The 21,365-nt window shown below is 38.9% G+C and overlaps 1 protein-coding gene across 2 annotated transcripts in view; it reads left to right on the top strand.

Moving 5' to 3' along the window:
• Window positions 1-21,365, top strand: part of GRIA4 (glutamate ionotropic receptor AMPA type subunit 4) — a 280,944-nt gene that overhangs the window by 243,620 nt on the left and 15,959 nt on the right. The window contains exon 14 of one of the 2 annotated variants that reach the window (XM_070943963.1): window positions 19,339-19,453. The exons of the other annotated variant lie outside the window; for it this stretch is intronic. Within the exon in view, the coding sequence (XP_070800064.1) occupies window positions 19,339-19,453 (115 nt within the window). The remainder of the gene's footprint in view (window positions 1-19,338; window positions 19,454-21,365) is intronic. 2 annotated transcript variants of the gene reach the window in all.

Raw genomic sequence — 21,365 nt, 5'->3', positions numbered from 1 at the left:
CTTTTTAATATTGTCAACCACTCAGAGTTACCTTGGGGTAAGATGGATGATCGGATGGATGGATGGATGGATGGATAGATGGATGGATGGATGGACAGGTAGGTAGATGGATGGGAGGGTGGGTGGGTGGGTGGATGGATGGATGGGTAGGTAGGTGGATGGGTGGATGGGTAGGTAAATGGATAGATAGATAGATAGATAGATAGATAGATAGATAGATAGATAGATAGATAGATAGATACATGATAGATAGATTTACAATAGATCTACAATAGTTATAAATACATGCCAATTGCCGAATGCCAGAATTTTGAACACATGATCATGGAGATGCTGTAATAGTCAAAAGTCACTTTTTCAGTGCTAGTAGCTTTGAACAGTCACTAAATAAATGGTTGTAAGTCAAGGATTATCAGTATAGCATATAGATTCATTCAAACAAAAAAACAAAAACTTTTCCAAATGAGAATATTAAATATATTGCAGTGCAATCCCTAGTTCAGTTTATTCTGAAGTAAATCCCAATCTCTTCAGTGTAATTTATTCTCATAAGAATGAGCACATGAATTTGAGGTTGAGAATAAGTCCCACTGGAAAGAAAAGGAGGCTTACTTAGAATAGAACATATTTAAAATGATGCCGAACCTATTTGTTTTTATATGCAAGCTGATTTGATTTGCAGATAAAAACCATCTTTCACCCCACCCTTTGATTTATGTTTAAAAAGGGAAATAATCTACAAAGCATTCTGAATAATGGCAGCTGAAAAAGCTGTGGACAATTTCAGGGTACCAAAAAAAAATGTAGTATTTCTCTTATAGTTCAGCCGCAAAAAAAAATCCACAGTTCCTCAGTTTAATGTATGCAAAGCAAGAAAAACATGACACAATAAAATTGTTCACACAGTGCAATTTTCATCCCGGCAGGACTCAAGGATACTTGTTTAAAGCAGATATGTGATATAATCTCACTGCATTAGAATAGAATAGAATAGAATAGAATAGAATAGAATAGAATAGAATAGAATAGAATAGAATAGAATAGAATAGAATAGAATAGAATAGAACTCTTTATTGGCCAAGTGTGATTGGACAAACAAAGGAATTTGTCTTGGTGCATATGCTCTCAGTGTACATAAAATAAAAGATATATCCATCAAGAATCATAAAATACAACACTTAATGATAGTCATAGGGTACAAATAAGCAATCTAATCATATTAGGAAACAGTCAATATAAATCGTAAGAGTACAAGCAAAAAGGTTACAGTCATACAGTCATATGTGGGAGGAGATGGGTGATAGGAACGATGAGAAGATTAATAGTAGTGCAGACTTAGTAAAGAGTTTGACAGTGTTGAGGGCATTATTTACTTATTAATTACTTATTGTTTATGGAAATTGCCAGATAAATTCAGATGGACATTAAAAAGTACAAAAAGAAATATTTAAAAATAGAAGCTTCATGAAGAGAGAGGCTTCCAACCCAACCAAAGGCCCACCCACAAATTCCTTAGTAAATCTAGAAACCATACTTTGAGGCTGTAGTGGCAATTGAAATATTCTTCTCTTTCCTCTTCAATCCTGGGTTTTCTTCATTCTTCCTTTTCTCAGACTTGGCTCTGCTCCTAGAAAACAAATCAGATTGCAACTGGATCCTGGAAAATAGCCCATTTTTCTCAATGGCTTCTGCAAAATTAATAGCCTTTGAAGAAACCATATTTCTCAAGCATATGTGATTGCTGTTGTGCTGTATAACATTGGGCCTGGCAGAGTAGAGACAGCGGAGAAAGGAAAAGCTCTTATCCCTGCTTCTGCAAAATTACAACTGTAGACATTCTAGGGTAAAGGGACAGATGTCCTACTCTTTTTCTCCTCCTTGCACAGAATTCTTAATGATATGTTGGCATTTGGTGGTATGAAAGGAAGTTGTGAGTGGGTTCAGGAAATTGGAAGGAGAGAAGGGGGCAGGGAGGGGGGAGAGAGAGAGAGAGATCCTTGAGAGTTTACTGGATGGTAAAGGGCTATTCTCCAATTTGGGCTGGCTTGGAAATATGCCTGAGCAGCTGTTCACTAGGCGAGATCGCTAGGGCTCACTGCCTTAGAAGAGTGAGGAAAATCCTCAGGGACGACTCACACCCTGGTCAGCACTTCTTTACCCTCCTACCATCGGGAAGGAGATATAGAAGCATAGCCAGCTGCACAAAAAGGGTGAAGAACAGTTTTTATCTGTGGGCTGTCAGACTCCTGAATGCGAAATAAAATCATAACTATGTAGTACGATGGACTTGCAGGGCCGACGCAACGTGTAACATGTTCACACTGGTGCAATAGGACTGGGTGTTTTGTTAATATGATTTATTGGGTTAGGAATTTTCTGTCTTCACTGTGAGTTGCATTGTGTTGGGGGAGGGTGCACTGAGGGAGCTCCACCAATCTCATTGTACATCTGTTGTGCAGTGACAATAAAGATTATTATTATTATTATTATTATTATTATTACTTTATTCATTAAACATGAAACTCAGTCAACTGAACGTTCAAAAATGCATCACAAATACCATTGACTGGTGCTAATGGTTGATACGGGTTGCTGCCAGCGTCCTAGGTATCAACCAAGTACCTTCTTAAGATGTACGATGTTCCAAGTAGCGCAGTTTTTTGCACTTCCGCTGGTGTTATTGCAGGAAGCTCCAATTTGTTGATGTATCTTATAAAATTCTTGGACATGGTATCAAGTGTCCCGGTGACAATGGGTATCACTATTATATGTTTCATCCATAGCCATGTAGTTTCAATGGCCAGGTCGTGATATTTCATGATTTTTTCCAGTTCTTCTTGGATGAGAAGTGAAACATCTTCAAAAGAAAAAAGAAGGAAGTCCAGTTGCCTCCTGAAAAAGTACCTCTGGGCCAATGCTGTTCTCTTGAAACTGTCTAAGATGCTATGCTGTCCCAAAGGTGCTTTTTCAAGAGGCAACTGGACTTTCTGGTTATTCTTTGAAGATGAAGAAGCTTCTTGGATGAGAAGCGAAATGTCTTCAAAGAAAAACCAGAAAGCCCAGTTGCCTCTTGAAAAAGCACCTTTGAGACAACCATGACCTGGATGACTGAGAATCTCCATAGATGTCTATGGTGTTGCCTAATACAAGTGATGCAGCAAGGGACCAGCAGTGGAAGGCAAAGGAGAGGACAACTGATTGTGTTGTCTGTCCCTTCTGCCAAGCCTCTAATAAGTAAGTCTTCCACCACCCCCAGACTTCACAGCTCCCACAGTCCATCTTTTAATGAGGAGAACTGAAAATTATCACACATTGTGACTGCAGACCATCTGTTACTCTCACCTGCAATAATTTAGTACAAACAATGACAGCATAATGTATGTTTTCCCAGCTCAGTGGAAGATCTAGCATCTTCATTGATAAAGTATGCCAAGTTTGGTTAGATTTACATTTGATCAGGAGTTTTTCGGTTATGCAGATTTGCCTCTTTGCAGATTCATTATTCAATATATTATGTCAATGCAAAAACAGTATTCAAAAAACCCAGAAAACACAGAAAAATGGGTTAATGCAGTAACAAACTGCTTGTGTTCTGTAAATGGAACTTGGGTATCATTTGCAGTGTAGGACATGCATCATTTTCTGAATTCAAGAATAAATTGTCCATATATTTACTGAAGGTTTTTCTGTAGAACATTAAGTAGTGTAATGATTGGATCAGGTTTGGACAATTTTCCTCATTGCTTCAGGGCACAGCCATTCATTTTCTCTATTTCTTTGTAGTTTCCCTCCTCAGCTTCATAGACATTCTTCATCATCAATAATTCTGATAAAATGAAGACAAATTCTTTAGAGGAAGTAGAGAGAATTGTGAATCTCTTGGAATTTTGGTAACTGGAAGCAGTGATTTAAATTATAAAGATGTATGAGAAGTTCCTAAATTCAGTAAAGCTAGATTTCCAGCACAAAGCCAACAAAAACATTGTTATACATGGAAAAGTGATAATAATTGGTAACTAATGGCGTAGGCTCAGGATTTTTGCTGCTATGTATTGTTTTATTATTACAAAGAAAATTTCTCATGATTAAAAAAAAACAGTTTGGCTTGGCGTAAGGAAGGATGTTTTTTATCCCCAAAACTATAGGATAATAAAGAGTTAGAAATATATCTTGTTTTTACATTGAACTATCCCACTGTACTTCATCCAGTGCCCTCTTGTGAATTACTTCATTCTTATGAGAATAGTTCTTTAACCAGAAATAGTGTGGTTTAATAGTTTGCAATAATTTTATAGTGAGTCATTTGACAATTTATGAGACGGAGATTCTGCTAAGGTCATTTATTCTGCTTCGCAGTAGAGTGTCTATGATAGCCAATCTTGAGGGTGTAAATATCCTTGTATTCCATGGACATTCTGCATCCTTGGACCTCTCTAAGCACTTTTGGAATTACTTCTGTACAATTTTACTTTTTCTAAATAAATACAAAAGAATTATTTGTTTAGGTACTGTGCAGCTTGACCTGTTGTGTCTCCAGATTGTTTTAGTAGTCAGGTTCATTCATTCTAATCTCAATTATTTAAGAAGAAAGAAATCTGCATTGCTGTATATGGTCCAGGTGGCTCTAATTGTGTCTGTGTGAGAGAGAGGAGAGAAAAAAAAAGACAGACCATATTACATACAGCCAGAGGTGGGTATTCAGCCAGTTCGGACTGGTTCGGGCGAATCGGTAGCTGTAATTTTAACTGGTTCACCGAACCAGTAAATACCACCTGGCAGCCAGCCTCAGGAAAAAGGTAAGGTCGCGGGACGAAGAAAGAGGCAGTTGTGGGGGAGGAAGCGGGGAGATTGAGTAAGAGCCGGGGCCTCTGAAGGAGGGGAAATGCATGGTGAAGGGAGAGCGGGCAGCATGCAGGAGGAGGCCTTTGACAGATTCTAAGTTTAGCCACCTCGGACCATGGGCAGAAAATGGGTAGAAAGGCTGCAATAGGTGTAGGTTCAATTTTTTTTCCTACCGGGTTCTGTGGGCATGGCTTGGTGGCGTGGCTTGGTGGGGGTCATGTGACTGAGTGGGAATGGCCAACTCGATGTCACTCACAACAAGGTACTGCCCCACCAAGCCACGCCCACAGAACCGGTAGTGGAAAAATTTGAATCCCGCCATTGCATACAGCTAAGATTGTTTATTCATTACTGCCAATTTAAATTGTGTTTGTAATTCAGCAAATATGAGGAGAAAATTATTAGAAATTTTAGATGGTTTTCCCCATTGGGGCAATCTAAAATACATAACTGAAAAGTATTTCCTCTATGAATTTCTACCTATTCCTGTTCTCTCTCCCCCAAGGGTGTCAAAATTACGTTGGTCATGTGATGTATTGTGACTTTTTTTCCCTTCGCTAAAATGGGGGTGGGCATGTCCATGCGTCATGCATCCAGTCCGCGGGCTGCGAGTTTGACATCCCTGCTCTACCCTAATTTAAAATGACAAAATGTCTGCTGAGTCCTCCTTACCAGTAATCTTGAGACTCTTCTACCTATTCTGAGATGAACTGGGACAAAAGTATTAGAAGAATCACAATGGAATATAGGCTTATAGATCAGCCTAATATAAATTATATGGTGCTTCCTTAATTTATGCTAAGATAAGAAAAGTTGACAAATCCTAGCTATTCGGCTCTTTTTGCTACCCGGCTCTGATGTTTTACTTAGCACCTCATACTTTATGAAATAAGAACTGGAGATTGTAGAAGTTTCATCAAATCCTTGCTTGGGCTGTAAGACCCAAAAGCCTATGAAAATCAGGTGCAATGAAATTGTTGAAGGTAGTTTTAATGCCAGAATAGATCAAAAGGATGAGGTTTTCTACACAATATTCCATAAGTGCCTCCCTAATCTAACCAATCTGTTGAAGTGTGGTTTTAAAGACTCAACAATTAATTATGGAGGCCTGAACACTAAGGCATATAATAGTTTGGAGCTGTTGTTCCTAAATTCCATGAAAGGGTTATCCGGGAGAATATGCATATTGGGAAGACATTAGCATTTAGAGTATGTTGTTCGTTTCTTTATGTCATTGCAGTTCCTATATACTGTAGATTATGGTCAGTTGCTATTTTGATAGTGATCACCTATCATTTTTCTTGGAATTAAAGGACGCACAGCTTGAAATGAAAATGGAAGTTAGAGCCCTATGTTTCAGATAGACAGATAAAATCCATGTTTTTAACGAGAGGGAGATTTAGCTCAGAGTAAATTAGGTGCATTAGTTCATTTATTATAGAAAACCACTGCAGAGCAAATAATTTGGTATAACATCTCCAACGATTGGTAGTCACTAGAGGAGTCAATTAAAAATTAAGGGCCCTGTGTTTAAATTCATGGTGTGACCAGGTAATGCCTCGTGTTAATGCCAAGAGAGATTTGGTCATTAATTATCCCAAAAACAGAACCCCATGGAAGTATCAGTCCAGATAGTTTTACCATGCAATTCTTTTTATATAAACAGCTGACTAGAGATGATATAATGGTATAATGGAATCAACAGATACATCAAGCAACACTTCTACGTGGGAGTTTGATATCTGCCAAGAATTTTTCTGTGAACTTTATGCAACAAGACCAATTTAATTGCTGCCTTGAAAAAAGAACAATTTTGGACTTCTGTATTGTCTGCAGTGCAAACTCAAATTGATAAAGAAATTGATCAGCTGAAATTGAGAAATGCATTAGGAATATACATGATTTCTCCAGGCTTAATTAAAAACAATTTAGACAGTGATACCCAACTTTGGCCTACGTATTTACTGAAGTAGACGTAGAGAGATGTGGAGATAACATTGGTGTAAGTATGCAGGGAAGATAAACGTGAACTCAATTCTGGGGAAGAGGAGCAGTTTCAGAAAGAAATCAAAATAACCATATTGTGATTCTGTTGACATCATTGGAAACAGATCAGGCTTTTAAGATTCTGTATATTATAACCTACAACATTAAAACAGCCTTCCTGTAATCCTTGTGACCTTTGTTTCCAGATCTATTGACATACGTAGTGTCAACCTTTAAGAAGGAAAGGAAAGGTCTCCCTGATAATTATCAATCTATTAAAATACTATCAGTAAATTATAATGTATAGCTTACAGTTAAAAGTAAGATACCAACACCGGAAATTACGAACTGAATGTAGACAGGAAATATTCCACGAAGTAGGCTTCAGGGAAGACAGAAATACAATAGAATACAAAGAGCCACGGTGGCGCAGTGGTTAGAGTCCAGTACTGCAGGCTATTTCTGCTGATCACTGGCTGCCAGCAGTTTGGCAGATCGAATCTCACCAGGTTCAAGGTTGACTCAGCCTTCCAACCTTTCGAGGTAAAATGAGGACCCAGATTGTTGGGAGCCATATACTGTCTCTGTAAACCACTTAGAGAGGGCTGTAAAACATTATGAAGCAGTATATCCTAGTACTAGGATTCATAGTGCTAGGATTCATGCTGAGTTCTTAAATGGAGAAATATATAGCAAAACCTACCTTGTGCTATTTACTGATTTTAAGCAAGCAGCTGATAGTATCGCAAGAAGCAAATTGCGGGAAGACTTCAGAAATCAATGATGGCTTATTTTTATCTATAAGATGTAAGACAATTCCAATCTTAAGATTTAAGATGTGGAAGGTGGAAGGTGGAAGGGCAGTTCTCTGACTGAAGAACTCCTCAGTTTAAGAGAATTAAACAAGGCTGCATCTTGCCCTGCTATTATTCCATTTCTAGATAAAATTCTGTAGTCATTTAGCTGATAAAAGCAGCCTTTCTCCAGCCAAATATTGCAGGCAGGTTAAGAGCAGTGATACTCTATGCTGACAATGTAGAGGTTCTACCACAGACAACAATAGAATTAAAGGAGGCTCTCTGAAGTTTATCTATCTTTGCAAGGGGCAGCAAATAACAGACAATTCGCTGCAGCCAACTTACCACAGAAACTCACTGAGGGACAAGAGTTATACTAATGTTGAAGAAATAGTGGAATAGAACAGGGGTGGGCTTCAAAAATTTTAGCAAGGGGTTCTCTGCCCGGTTGCTGGGTGGTCATGGCCATGATGGGTGTGGCCTAGTCGGCCTCCTGCACTACAGCTGGGGGGGCATTTTTGCGGAGGCCCTCTGAAGGCTGGAAACGGTCCCAAACTTCCGGTAGACCCATTTTTCGCCCTCCCCAAGCCTCCCCGCGTGCCCTGCACTTACCTGCAACCAAAACGGGCCGCATGGGGACTCCTTGGAGGGGCGGGGCAGGTGGGTGGGGCCAGGCAGGAGTGGGATTTGGGGGTTTTCTGAACTGCACAGAATTTTAGCTAGAGGTTCTCCTGAACCCCTGCAAACCCCCAGCAGCCCACCCCTGGAATAGAATCATTAAAAAAAGGATGCCAAAGGAGCGACACAATGAAATGTGAATGACAAAAATTAAAATCTTTTTAAAGATTATTTCAAATAATTGAATTGTTGCATTGTCCCATAGCAAGTTATTCTATGGCGAATTGGCCATGGTGAGTTGACCATGGCAAGTTGGCTGCAGCGAGTTGTCCCATTCCTGATACACTGCAAAACAAACAAACAAAGATTGAGCAGGTAGTCTTGCTTTAAACCTTTTGAGATTATTTTTCATTTTAAGTGAGAATCATAAAGCTGAGGCTACCTAGAAGCATGAACAGGAGGATAATATCATGCTCACAAGTGTTTTACTTCATTTTGGTTTCAACAGTTTTATTTCTATGAACTTATCTAGAAAATGTTTATGTACTTTAACCTAGACTCTGTAACCTTTTCACAAAATTGTATATGATGCTGACCAGTATCATAATAAAGATAATTATTTATTTGATATTGAGCAGCTGTTACTATAGGTACCGTGTATGTTAATCATGCACATACATAACACAAACCCATGAAATCAGTAGATCCAATGGTATATATATGTCTTAGGCAACTATTAGACAGAATTAGAGCAGTCAGGCATATTACATTTTTATCATTGCCAATACAAAATATTATTTAAATTTACAGGTAGTCCTCATTTAGCAACCACAATTGAGACTAGTTGTTGAGCAAAGCGGTTGCTAAGTGAAACTGAGACTGTGCTTATGGTGTTACTTCAACTTTGCTTTACAACCTTGCAAAGGTCATAAATGTGTGGATGGTTTGCAAAGTTATTTTTTCATCACAATATAGAATAACATCATTGGAAGGAACCTTGGAGGTCTTCTAGTCCAATTCCCTGCTTAAGCAGGGGACCCTGTACTATTTTAGACAAGTGACTGTCCAATCTCTTCTTAAAAGCCTCCAGTGTTGGAGCACCCACTACTTCTGAAGGCAGGCTGTTCCATTGGTTGATTGTTCTTATTGTCAGGAAATTTCTCTTTAGTTCTAGGTTGCTTCTCTCTTTGTTCAGTTTCCATCCATTGTTTCTTGTCCTGCCTTCTGGTGCTTTGGAAAATAGGTTGACCTCTCTGTTCTTTGTGGCAGCCCCTCAAACATTAGAACACTGCTAACATGTATTCCTAGCTCTTCTTTTCTCTAGACTAGACATACCTAATTCCTGCAACCTTCTTCATATATTTTATCCTTCAGTCCCCCCCCCCCCCCCGATCATCTTTGTTGGTCTTCTCTGCACTCTTTCCAGAATCTCAATACCTTTTTTATATTGTGGTGAGCAAAATTGGATGCAGTATTCCATGTGTGGTTTTACCAAGGCATTATAAAATGGTAGTAGCACTTCTCGTGATCTTGATAAGATCCCTCTGTTAATGCAAGCCTAGGATTCATCATAACATCATCATTTCAGTTGCTGTATGAGTCACTAAACAAGAATTACCTGTATGTTCAAAATATAAAAAGAAAATAGTACTTTACATGCATAGAGAAATAAAAGCAGGTGCAATTTCTGTGTTCGTTCCATGGCACAAAACTTGTTTGCCTCTTGGCAGAAGGTATAAAATGCAATTATATCTATGGCAATTACTACACTTGCAGGAATTGTAATATATCTTTCAGTCCTAAGGGTGAAAATGTAAAGAGATAAGTGCTTCAGAATCTTTTTATTCTATTGTGTAGTTTCAAGTATATTATTTATCCATTATAGGATGTTAGCAGAAATTGCAAAATGCAGATGTTTGGGGGAATATTCAATAATGCCGGCCTCTTAGGCTCCAGTGTGACGTTTTATGTAATTGGGTATATATTTCCATATAGCGATAAGCAATATGGTATCTTGGAAGATTATTAGATCAAAAGTATTGTGGACATACAACTTTGGAATAGGCTGCCAAAATAGTAGTGGCCAACACTAATAACAGAATAACAGAGTTGGAAGGGATCTTGGAGGTCTTCTAGTCCAACCCTCTGCTCAAGCAAGAAACTCTATACTATTTCAGACAATTAGTTGTCCAATCTCTTCTTTAGAACCTCCAGTTCTGTAGCTTCTACAACTTCTGGAGGCAAGTTGTTCCACTGATTAATTGTTCTGTCAGGAAATTTCTCCTTAGTTCTAGGCTGGTTCTCTCCTTGATTAGTTTCCATCCATTGCTTCTTGTCCTGTGCTTTGGAAAAGTAGGTGTTGTTCTTCATGGTAACCCCTCAGATATTGGAACACTGCTATCATGTCACTTTAGTTCTTTTCATTAAACTAGACGTACCCAATTCCTGCAACTATTCTTCGTATGTTTTAGCCTTCAGTCCCCTAATCACCTTTGTTGCTTTTCTCTGCGATCTTTCTAGAATCTCAACATCTTTTTTTATATTGTGGCAGCCAAAACTGGATGCAATATTCCAAGTGTGGTCTTACCAAGGCATTTTAAAGTGGTATTAACATTTCATGTGATCTTGACTCTATCTCTCTGTTAATGCAGCCTAGGACTGTGTTGGCTTTTTTGGCAGCTGCAGCACGCACCACTGGCTCATATTTATTTATTTATTATTTATTTATTAGTCGTATTTCTATGCCGCCCAACTCTCCGAGGACTCTGGGCGGCTTACACCAAAGACAGTATGAACAATATACAATAAGAGACGTTAAAAACTGTCTTAAAGACAGTCTTAAAACCGTCTTAAAGACAGTCTTAAAACCGTCTTAAAGACGTTAAAAAATTTAAGTGATTGTCACTAGGACTCCAAGATCCTAGTGACTACTATTGAGCCAGGATGCTGGCCACAGCAGAGTCAACACAAGATGAGCAGTCTGAAAGGTCCCACCAACTGTAGGCAGAGATGGTATTCAGCCGGTTCAGACCAGTTCTCCCGAACCGATAGTGGAAATCACGGGTGGGCCTGCCCACCCGCCCCGGCTCTATGCCATCCTGTTTAGGCACATTTTTGAGGCTGGGCACATGCCCGGAAGGTGCACATGCGCGGAAGGCTGGGCACATGCCCGGAAGGCAGGCACGTGTGCGAACCGGAGAGTGCGTGCACCTGGAGCGAGTGGGCGCGGCAAACTGGTAGTAACATAATTGAAACTCACCACTGACTCTAGGTATGTAGAAGAGGCTTAACATGAATTAGAGAAATATAGAATGACTCTCATAGGCTATGGGTTCTTGGGAAATTATCAGGTTAGTCAACAGACATAACTTCTTATGATTTTTTCCCCTTTAATCATAACAGAGATTTCTAAATGAAAGTTTCTTACTACCTTTTCATGCATGGAAGTCTAATTATGTAGCTTCCAGACAGTTTAGAGAAACCATCAGCTCTTTAGATTTCCCTCTAATCTGTTATCTCTTTATACAGCTTTTGCTATAACAAGATTGAACGGCAATAAGGCTATACATGATTTACAGCCTACTTTCAGTATTTCTATTTCTATACCTGTAAGCAAAAGCCTCTATGTTTGACAGATTCTGAATCATTATGTGTACAATGTGGTTATTTCTACAATAATCTCTCCTCTTAGAGTTAAGTAAGAGCATTATTATCATTGACTAGTGTCTCTCAAGCTTGTAGGAGGTTGTCTTCGGTGATTCTACAGTACAAAGCTGCTGAATTCATCATGGCTCACAGCCTTCTCCAAGCTAAACTTACTGCACCTGTGTATGGTTTGCCAATTGCACAGTGGCAGATAGGACAGCACTCCAGATGGTTAACGTCATTGCCCAGAGGATCACTGGTTGCCCTCTCCCCTCTTTGGAAGAGCTTTATAGCTCCCACTGCCTTAAGAAAGTTCAAAACATTCTTAAAGATCCATCTCATCCTGGGCACCTTTTTTTTTTTTTTTGAACTATTACCATCTGGCAGACGGTACAGGATAATAAAAACAAGAACAAATAGCAGTAACTATATTGAATTCTACTGTATAGTGTAACACTAATGCAATATCAGGGGTTTTCAATTCAATTGTATAGAATATGAAGGATGTGTTTGTTTTATTTTTATAGTTATAATGTAAAGATGGCATTTAACTTCATTGTACGAAGTGCAGTGACAATAAAGTAAACTAAACAAAACCATCTCTTTTTCCCATCAATGCTTCTGCCAGCTTTTAGTTCCTCTACCTTGAGAACATTTCTGTTTGTGTATATGACTTATCTGCTTAGGCTAGTTCTCTGTTAGTGCTTATCACGGTACCTGAATGGTGATTGTGTAATTGGACAGTGTTCTACTTGCATTGGGAGATGTCTTTCCCCATGGAAGAGCTGTGGTGATGCAGTGGTTAGAAAACAGTATTGCAGGCTAATTCTGCCGACCGCCAGCAGTTTGATTCTCTCCGGTTCAAGGTTGACTCAGCCTTCCATCTTTCCAAGGTCGGTAAAATGTGGGCCCAGATTGTTGGGGGGGATTTGCTGATTCTGTAAACCACTTAGAGAGGACTATGAAGCACTGTGAAGCGATATATAAGTCTAAGTGCTATAGCTAAAACTGAAGAGGCAAGACAAAAGAGATCCACTTTCATCTGTCCAGACCCAGGGGAATAGTTTGACCGTTGATAGAGTATGATTCAACTAATAATATCTGGTTTGGACTAGGGACAGATGGAATGATCTTGACTTTTGCCTGTGCGATTATATAATTGATGTGAATTTTTCCACCTTCTGTGACAGAGTTCTGTAAGATTAGGGTGACTGTACAGGTAATCCTCGAGTTATGACTGTAATGGAGCCTAGTCATTAAGCGAAGTGCACATGTGATCACCTTGCTTAATGATTCCTGTCTCGGTCTCATTGATGCAGTCATTAAGCAACTGTGCTGGTCATGAAGTGAAGCATGGGATGCCTTGGGGAGGAGCCTCCTTAAAAAAGCATTCCAAAAGATCGTGAGAAAAATCACCTGCTTGCAGAACGGCATGAAAGCCAAGCCTCCTGTCAGCTGGTCACCTGTGTCAGAAGCTGCAGAAAAAAAGAAAGGTAAGTGAGGTGCTTCTGGGCCCTGGAACTTGCTGAGGAATCCTGCAAGTTGCAACATCTTCACATGTACCGGTAGCCTTTGCAGCCACTCTGAGGTTACCCAGTGTGGCTGAGTTGTCTGGGTTGAGAGCAGACCCATGTCTTCTGGGGACTTATTTGGAAAGAAGCAGACCCAAAGATTTAGAGGACTGATTGGCCGGATGGAGGGGAGATAAGTAGGGGGGGGGGTACAACAGCATCCTTGCAATCAGTCCTAGAGGCGAATGACTGTTGGGATGCTGCAGCTGCCATAACTTTAAAACAGGGTTATAAGCTTTTGGGAGGTCCAGCATAAGTTTGAACAGTTGATAAGTGACTATTCATAAGGCGAGGACTACCTGTACATTTCTACCTAGTAACTGAATAATATTTCTAAATTTATACCGTGTTTCGCCAAAAATTAGACCCAGTCTTATATTTTTTTGAACCCAGAAATAAGCGCTTGCCCTTATTTTCAGGGGAGGTCTTATTATTTTGGGGCGCGTGGGGCAAGACGGGGTTCCTCTTGCTGTCTTACCTGATTTCCACCTCTGTCTCTCTAACCCTAACCCGAGGAAATGGCGGGGACCGGCTGTGCATGCACTTAAATATTTTTGGGGAGGGCTTATTTTAGCACATGTGCTCAAAAGTCCGATTGGGCTTATTATCCGGGGTGGTCTTATTTTCAGGGAAACAGAGTATTTAGAAATCTGGTTAAAGCATGATTGTGAAAATGCAGTGCTAACTGATTTGACATATTGTCCGGAACCAAATTGTTCATTGCTGATAGTAAAAGAAATTCCAGATTACTTATTAAAGTCTTAGTCAAACAGAGCTGAGTGAACTGTTGCTAGTGCAATGCAATAAGGTGTCGGTGCATTATGAGGATAGCATGTTTATTTTGCTACTATGCTCAGTGAAAAAAACCGCATGAAGTTTCCCCAACATTTCAATTCAAGGAAACAGGGCCGTCTTTTCTGATTCGTTCTGTGCAAGGAGGACGAATGAATATGGATTCTAGATCAGTGTTTCTTAATCTCAGCAACTATAAAATGCAGGGATTGCAAGTCCCAGAATTCCCTGACCAGATGACTGGCCAGGAAATACTAGGAGTTGAAGTCCATATATCTTAAAGATGTTAAGGTTGAGCAACAATGTTCTAGATTACAAAATACAGTTAAGCAGGTTTGTATCTTTCTGGTGGGGGAAAAACTTAAGAGATCTCTGTTTGAAGAAAATATTAGATACATGATTATTTTTGGTAAAAGTTTTTAAAAAGCTTTCTATATAGACCATGTTAAATGTTGGCTGAGGAAAAAAAGTGACCAGAATTTATTTATTTTATCTCTTCAATTGCATCTTCATAGCTATTAAAAAAGCAGTGTGAAATGAATGTGTTTTTTACATGGCCTGCTATATTTAATAAGGAATGCAATGTGGTTAGATTGTTTAACCAGTTTAAGCTTAATTGCAGAATAGACATGCTTAAAATTCTCATTTATTTTTCCATTACCTTTTATTTTCATTGTTTCCTTTATTTGCTGTGAAATTGTTTATGGATATGGCTAATCAGCTACTAAATAACCCTCTCATAAATAGCTTTTCTTTAAAAAAAAAATACTACCAGTGTCACAAGCCAGTGGCAAATTATTTCTTTAAAATTAAAACTTTTTTCTTCCAATAGTTAAAGATGAAATTTGGCCAAGATGAATATGGCTTTTTTAATATGCATGTTTTATTCAAAGGGAAATTGCTATGTCCAACAAATGTTTCCAATTATAAATTGATACAGTACATCACTAAATACTCAGGGAACTGATTTAATTGAAGATTCTATCCGTTTTTGATTCCCTTTTGCTACCCCTTTTATTCAGCATCCAGAAAATATTTTTTCCATCCAGAATTCTAACAGGAAGAGACCTTAATGTGACAACACTAATCATTTTTTCAGAAGGGGTCTGAATTTACATCCTCTTACCAAGTATATTACCTGAGTAACAGAGTGAATAAGTTTATCCATAAGACAGGTACATGCAGTAACTTGTAGGAGGTTTACATCCAATAAACTATACTGTATGCAGATTTTTCAATCAGGGATCCTTTTCAATATCTAAACAGAATGTTAAATTCAGTGTGAAATTCTTTTCAGTAGGAATCCCCAATCAAGGGACTGCCTGCTTATTAATAAATGATAATTTAGAATATATTTCAGACTAATATCCCATAAGACTTAAGACTTTTTTGCGGTAACCATCTTTGTTATCCTCCTTTTAATTTCCAATGGTTAATATACCAATTTAAAAAGGATATGAATATCTTACCAAACTAATCAGTGTTCCAGAACAAAAATAATATATGAAATAACTTCTACGTCATATGAAACAAACTTGTTCTATAAATACCATAACAAGATGACCCTATCAGATTTCTTGGGGGGGGGGACACATAAATGTCCAATAATTCAAAATTATAACATGAAATCAAAATCATTTTGCATATATGTGTCTCATTTCTATAGATTTAAAACTGAATTAGTAACAATTTTAAAATCCATAGAAATGCTAATATAGATGCAAAATGGTCTTGGACACTTCACTCTCTTATTCCATGGCCCTCTGTACTTTTGAAGATGTAATTTAATGGATGCCAACAGCAATTATAAATTAGTATATGTTCATTGAAGAGAACAGCATGGTAGCCTAGGGGTGGAACTCTTGCCTCACAATTAGGAGGCTGTGAGTTAAATCCTAGATAGCAGCAGATATTTCTCTCTCTGGGCACAAAGAGAAAATATCTGCTGTGAACTTCATGTAGGCATCAGGAAGGGCATCTGGCCAGTAAATGCTCAGCTCCATTCAGTCGCCCTGACCCCACCCTGATTCAAGGGATTACAGGATCATTAAAAGAATATATATATATGTTTATTTAAACATATTAAAAATCGAGCATATTATTAGACGTGTATCCAGTCTAGGAGCATTCATTTCTATTAATACACCTGCTACTTCTGCTTTTTTAGGATCTGCCAAAAATAGGATTCATTTGTCATTCAACACCAACATGCTAAGCTTTGAAATACTGTAGGTATTCTCATCATTATATATTTTGTGAACAGTACACTTGAGTTGCCCCAACCCTATGTAGCATTTTGAATTAACTCAACTTATTATGTATTCATTTCCTACTTTTCACTCTAGACCGGGGGTGTCAAACTCAATTTCATTGAGGTCTGTATCAGGGTTGTGTTTTACCTCGTGGGGTTGGGATGGGTGCGGCCAGCTCGACGTCACTTATGTCGTTGGCACCTGTGGTGGCCCGGGCAGGGCTGGGGGGATCCATTGTGTCCAGCCTGCCTGCCTGCTTTCCTTCCTTCCTTCCTTCCTTCCTTCCTTCCTTCCTTCCTTCCTTCCTTCCTTCCTTCCTTCCTTCCTTCTCTCCCTCCCTCCCTCCCTCCCTCCCTCCCTCCTTCTTTCTTCTTCCTTCCCCTTTCCTTCTTTTTCCTTCCTTGCTCTCTTCCCATCTTTTCTTCTTTTTCTTTGTCTTTCCTCTTTCCCTTTCTCCTTTCCTGTCTCTTCTTGGACGCTCAAATGCAAAGGGGGAAACATTTCTCCTTTTAGATTGGTTTGCTTTTAGCTTGTTTTGCTAGCCCTATGCCAGCAAAAATGGAGCCTGGGCCCCATTTTTGGCTGTGATGGCCTCCTGCAGACCTCTGCCAGTGAGAACAGAGCCCGGGGGGTTGTGTGCAGCCGCCCCAGATCCCATTTTCAGCCGCAACGCCCTCCTGCAGCCCTCTGCAGTGAGAATGGAGCCCCCGAGCTCCATTTTCAATGGCAGAGGCACCGCAGGCGAGTCCTTCACTGTTCCCAGGGTGGACCCACAGGCCAGATCTAAGCACCTGTGGGCTGGATGCGGCCATCTGGCCTTGAGTTTGACACCCCTGCTCTACACTTTTGATGCTACATAGCATGGATGTCCCCAATTTTATATTTATATTACTCCTCTTAAGATGGTAGACTGTAAGAGGACATCAAATGAATTTCTTGACATTTATACCTAGATTTCCAACTTTATTCAACATTACACTGCATTACATTCAAAGTATCCCTCAGAACAGTGTTTTTCAGCTTTTGCAACTTTAAGGCTGCATGTTGCTGGGAAATTCTGGGACTTGCAGTCCGCATATATGAATATTGCCAAGGTTGACAAACACTATTTTGGATTAGTGTAAGCAAAATTCAGATTCCTAACCAAAGGAAATCACTAATTTTTTTAAAAAAACCTCTCTTTTGCAGAATTTTCATTATTCTCTATGATCACTGATCTATGAATGTACTGACTGGATTGCGGATGCCGTTCACATTAGATTTGATTTTTAAAAGAAAAAATATAGCAGTATAGAATAGGATGTTGGGGTTTATTTTAAGCACAATAGAAAGAAAAAGGTTGAAATCTGAAACTTCCACCACAGGGTAGTACTTCAGTGAGAATACTGGAAGGATTGAGTAAAAGTTGCTAGAATTAAAAGTACTGTCATCCAAACATTTAATTGAAATCCATAATATCCTTCATTTAGAAGCAATGAATTCTGGGATGAAAAGAACCAAATAAAGAATTTCAGTCCAGTTTTTCTCTTTCTCCTTTCTCTTTGGATCACATACCTTAATCAGATCCATTGGATGAAACAAGGCTCAGCCAGAGGTTTTCTCCTTAAATAACACAGTTATCATCAATACAACATCCTGCAAACTGGCCTGTTGAGTTCAAAGGGTGAATAATTCAATAAGTTGTATGTTGTCACTATTTTCTCACACGTCCAAAGCCGTGCAACTTTGAATCCGGTGCCCAGTTCTTCTCTTGGGAAATAAACTTTACGATAACCATCTTTCCCTAGGACTTATCGTTACAATAATACCTACTCCAAATCATTGCTGTTGATTTGTATTTTATTTACCTCATGTTTCTCCACTCTGATATTCCCAAATGGATTATAAAATCTCAGAATTCCTTGGCAGCAGAATGCAATCCCTGAAGAGGCACAAAGCTGGAAACTTTAGAGCCAGATTTACCAGACCCTCAATAGTTCTGCCCACCTTTAGCCTCCCTCAGTGTCTTGTCCTGGTTTGTCATTCTACCCTTAAAGATGAAACTGGGTTGAAAACAGCCACGCCGGCTGAGAATTCTGGGATGGAATTCCTAATGGAAAACATTAGGCCAAGGGACAAATGTTCCATAACAGAACGTAATAATAAGTAGTTTAACTCTCTGTTCATTAGTTCATACAAAATTAAACCTATTTTAAGTCACATTGAGCGATGTGAATGCTTAAACTTTTTTTTACACTGGAAGCTATGATATAAAACTCTCCGGATATTTGCCTCCTATGTAATTTTAGAAATAGATAGGATGCATATGCCTGGCTACAATAAAATAAAATAAACTCAGCTGCTAGTACAAAAGCAGGCAATTCCAGTTTGATGGAATTTAACAAATTTAATGTTGCTGGTAACAATAAAGGCTCTTAACTGCTTCCTAAGAAATTGAAAAGAAACCCAGATCGCATCAGAAAAGATAATTTGACCTTTTCTTACAAAATGCACACACACACACACACACACAAACACAGAGACATATTCAGATTAAATATTGAATGTGTGTTTTTTCAAATTAGATATTTGTTCTTGAGTTAATTACCGTATTGGAAAAACATGATCAAATAGTTTTGTTAGAGTGCTCAACCGTCAAGTTTTTTTAAAAAAATGCCCGAAATGCATATTCCCCTCCACAAATTTGCTTTCTCTCTTTTTTTTACAGGAATCTTGCGACATACGAATGAGAGGTTTATTTAGTTGCATAGATAAAAGCTTTTTTAAAATCCTCATTTCTTCTAACATCTTTAACAGCTATGCAGTTTCTTACAAGATATGTTTTATCGTTTCAAGAAATGCTGTTAACCTGGCAGTTTTAAAACTGAATGAACAAGGCCTCTTGGACAAATTGAAAAACAAATGGTGGTACGACAAAGGAGAGTGTGGCAGCGGGGGAGGTGACTCCAAGGTTAGCCTCAATGTCACCAAAGCGGGTAAAAAGAACTGTTGAGTAATTGGCGCGTCTGCTGTGGTTCCTCCTTCCTGCTCTCCAGACCCAACGGTGTCCTGTGGCACTGCAAATACATTGCCAACCAATATCCAGATGTATGCAATTACTGTCAAAGCAAAAATATTTGCATCCTAATCAGATTTCTTTTTGACCAAGGCCAGCTGGTACGTCTTGAAGTCCAAATTGGAGTTTGTCTTGTCATTTTGGCAATTGCTCAATAAATTCACTTTAAAAAAAAAAAGTGAACCATTCAGGAATAATATCTATCTCCAAAGTAAGTTTCCTGAACCAGAAGATAGAGAAATGCTGATAAATTAACATGTGGCAGAGTTTTAAATAATTAGTTTTACCATCAAGGGCTATAGGCTTAATCTCACCCCAAATTCCTTAAAGGAAATAAATCCTTTTCATCATGTATCTTTCATCAAGTATTTTTCTTGTCCTAGCATAATTCTTCATTAGGATAGATTTGCAGAATGCTGGTTTAAAAGTGGGCTTATTGGAGTTTCTTCAAAAAAAAAAAAAAAAGCTGAGAAGGATAATCTACTATTTGGTTGAGAAGAGAATATCTGTAACACAAGAACTGTGGACCTCTTGATGTTCTCCGAGCTGGTTGTTTGCTTGCAGACATTTCATTACCCAACTAGATAACACCATCAGCGTTAATGAGTGTGGGGTTTGCAGTCTGTTTATTTATAGTAGACCCCTATCAAAACTGGTAGGACAAGTTACAGGCAACAGGTAGCCCTCTCTTAACAATGAAAATTGGGAACAGAATTTTTGTCACTAAGCAACGCAGTCCATAAAGCATGACATAATGTGAATGCACTGCTTAAATTCCAGCACTTTTGATTACTGACATATAAGAGGATCACCGCAGGATGTTAAGCGAGGATGTCACGTGGCTGCCATTTGCTATTTTCTGCCACTTTCCCCATTGACTTTGCTTATAGGAAGCTTCCTATAAGTTTTGCCAGCTGGTAAAGGAGGTCCCAAATGGCAATCATATGACCATAAGACATTGAGATGTAATCACGAGCGGAACACCAAGCATTCAGACCATGATCATGTGACCATGGTGATGCTATCAGGGCTGTAAGTACAAAGACAAGTTGTAAGTACCACTCATTCAGCACCGTTGTACGTTTGAATAGTCAGTGAAACAGGTGATTATTAAACAAGGACTACCTGTAGAAACTCTGCACTCCCTCACTCTGATAATGTTATCTAGAAAAGTAATAAAACTTCTGCAAGCCCAGAGAACATCAAGAACTCCACAATTCAAGTTATCCTCTTGAGTGCTATAGTTCAGGGGTCTCCAACCTTGGCAACTTTAAGATTTGTGAACTTCAACTCCCAGAGTTCCTCAGCCAGTTTTGCTGGCTGAGGAACTGTGGGAGTTGAAGTCCACAAGTCTTAAAGTTGCCAAGGTTGGAGACCCCTGCTATAGTTGACACATACTGCAGATTGTATAATTCATTTCATCTAGTTACAATGTTCTCCTGTTGAGTACAAGAAAAGATAGTCAACAATGTTATAGTTATGTAGCTGATACTTCCTTTTGTAATACATTATTCAGAAACACCTCATGAAGTCAATTACTTCAGAAATGGATAAGGCTAATAATATGTACTCTATGCCCCTTTCATTCAGTTAATTTAATGGCTGGTGGGTTTACGTACAGATGGTCGACTGTGTTCATATATCATCAGAGGCATCAGCAGCTAACCACAATGATGCCAAAATGACAAACTGTATGCTGTGGCATCACAATGTTGACTCCACTCTTTACACGCTTGCACAATGCAAGTATGGAAGGGATAAACTTTATATCACACATATCACCCGTTATCTTTGTTCTGAGGCTATG

Source organism: Pituophis catenifer, unplaced genomic scaffold, assembly GCF_029215685.1.
Source record: "Pituophis catenifer annectens isolate HBS135680 unplaced genomic scaffold, rPitCat1.0.hap2 SCAF_4, whole genome shotgun sequence".
Classification (NCBI taxonomy): domain Eukaryota; kingdom Metazoa; phylum Chordata; class Lepidosauria; order Squamata; family Colubridae; genus Pituophis; species Pituophis catenifer.
This window is presented reverse-complemented; position numbering and strand designations above follow the sequence as displayed.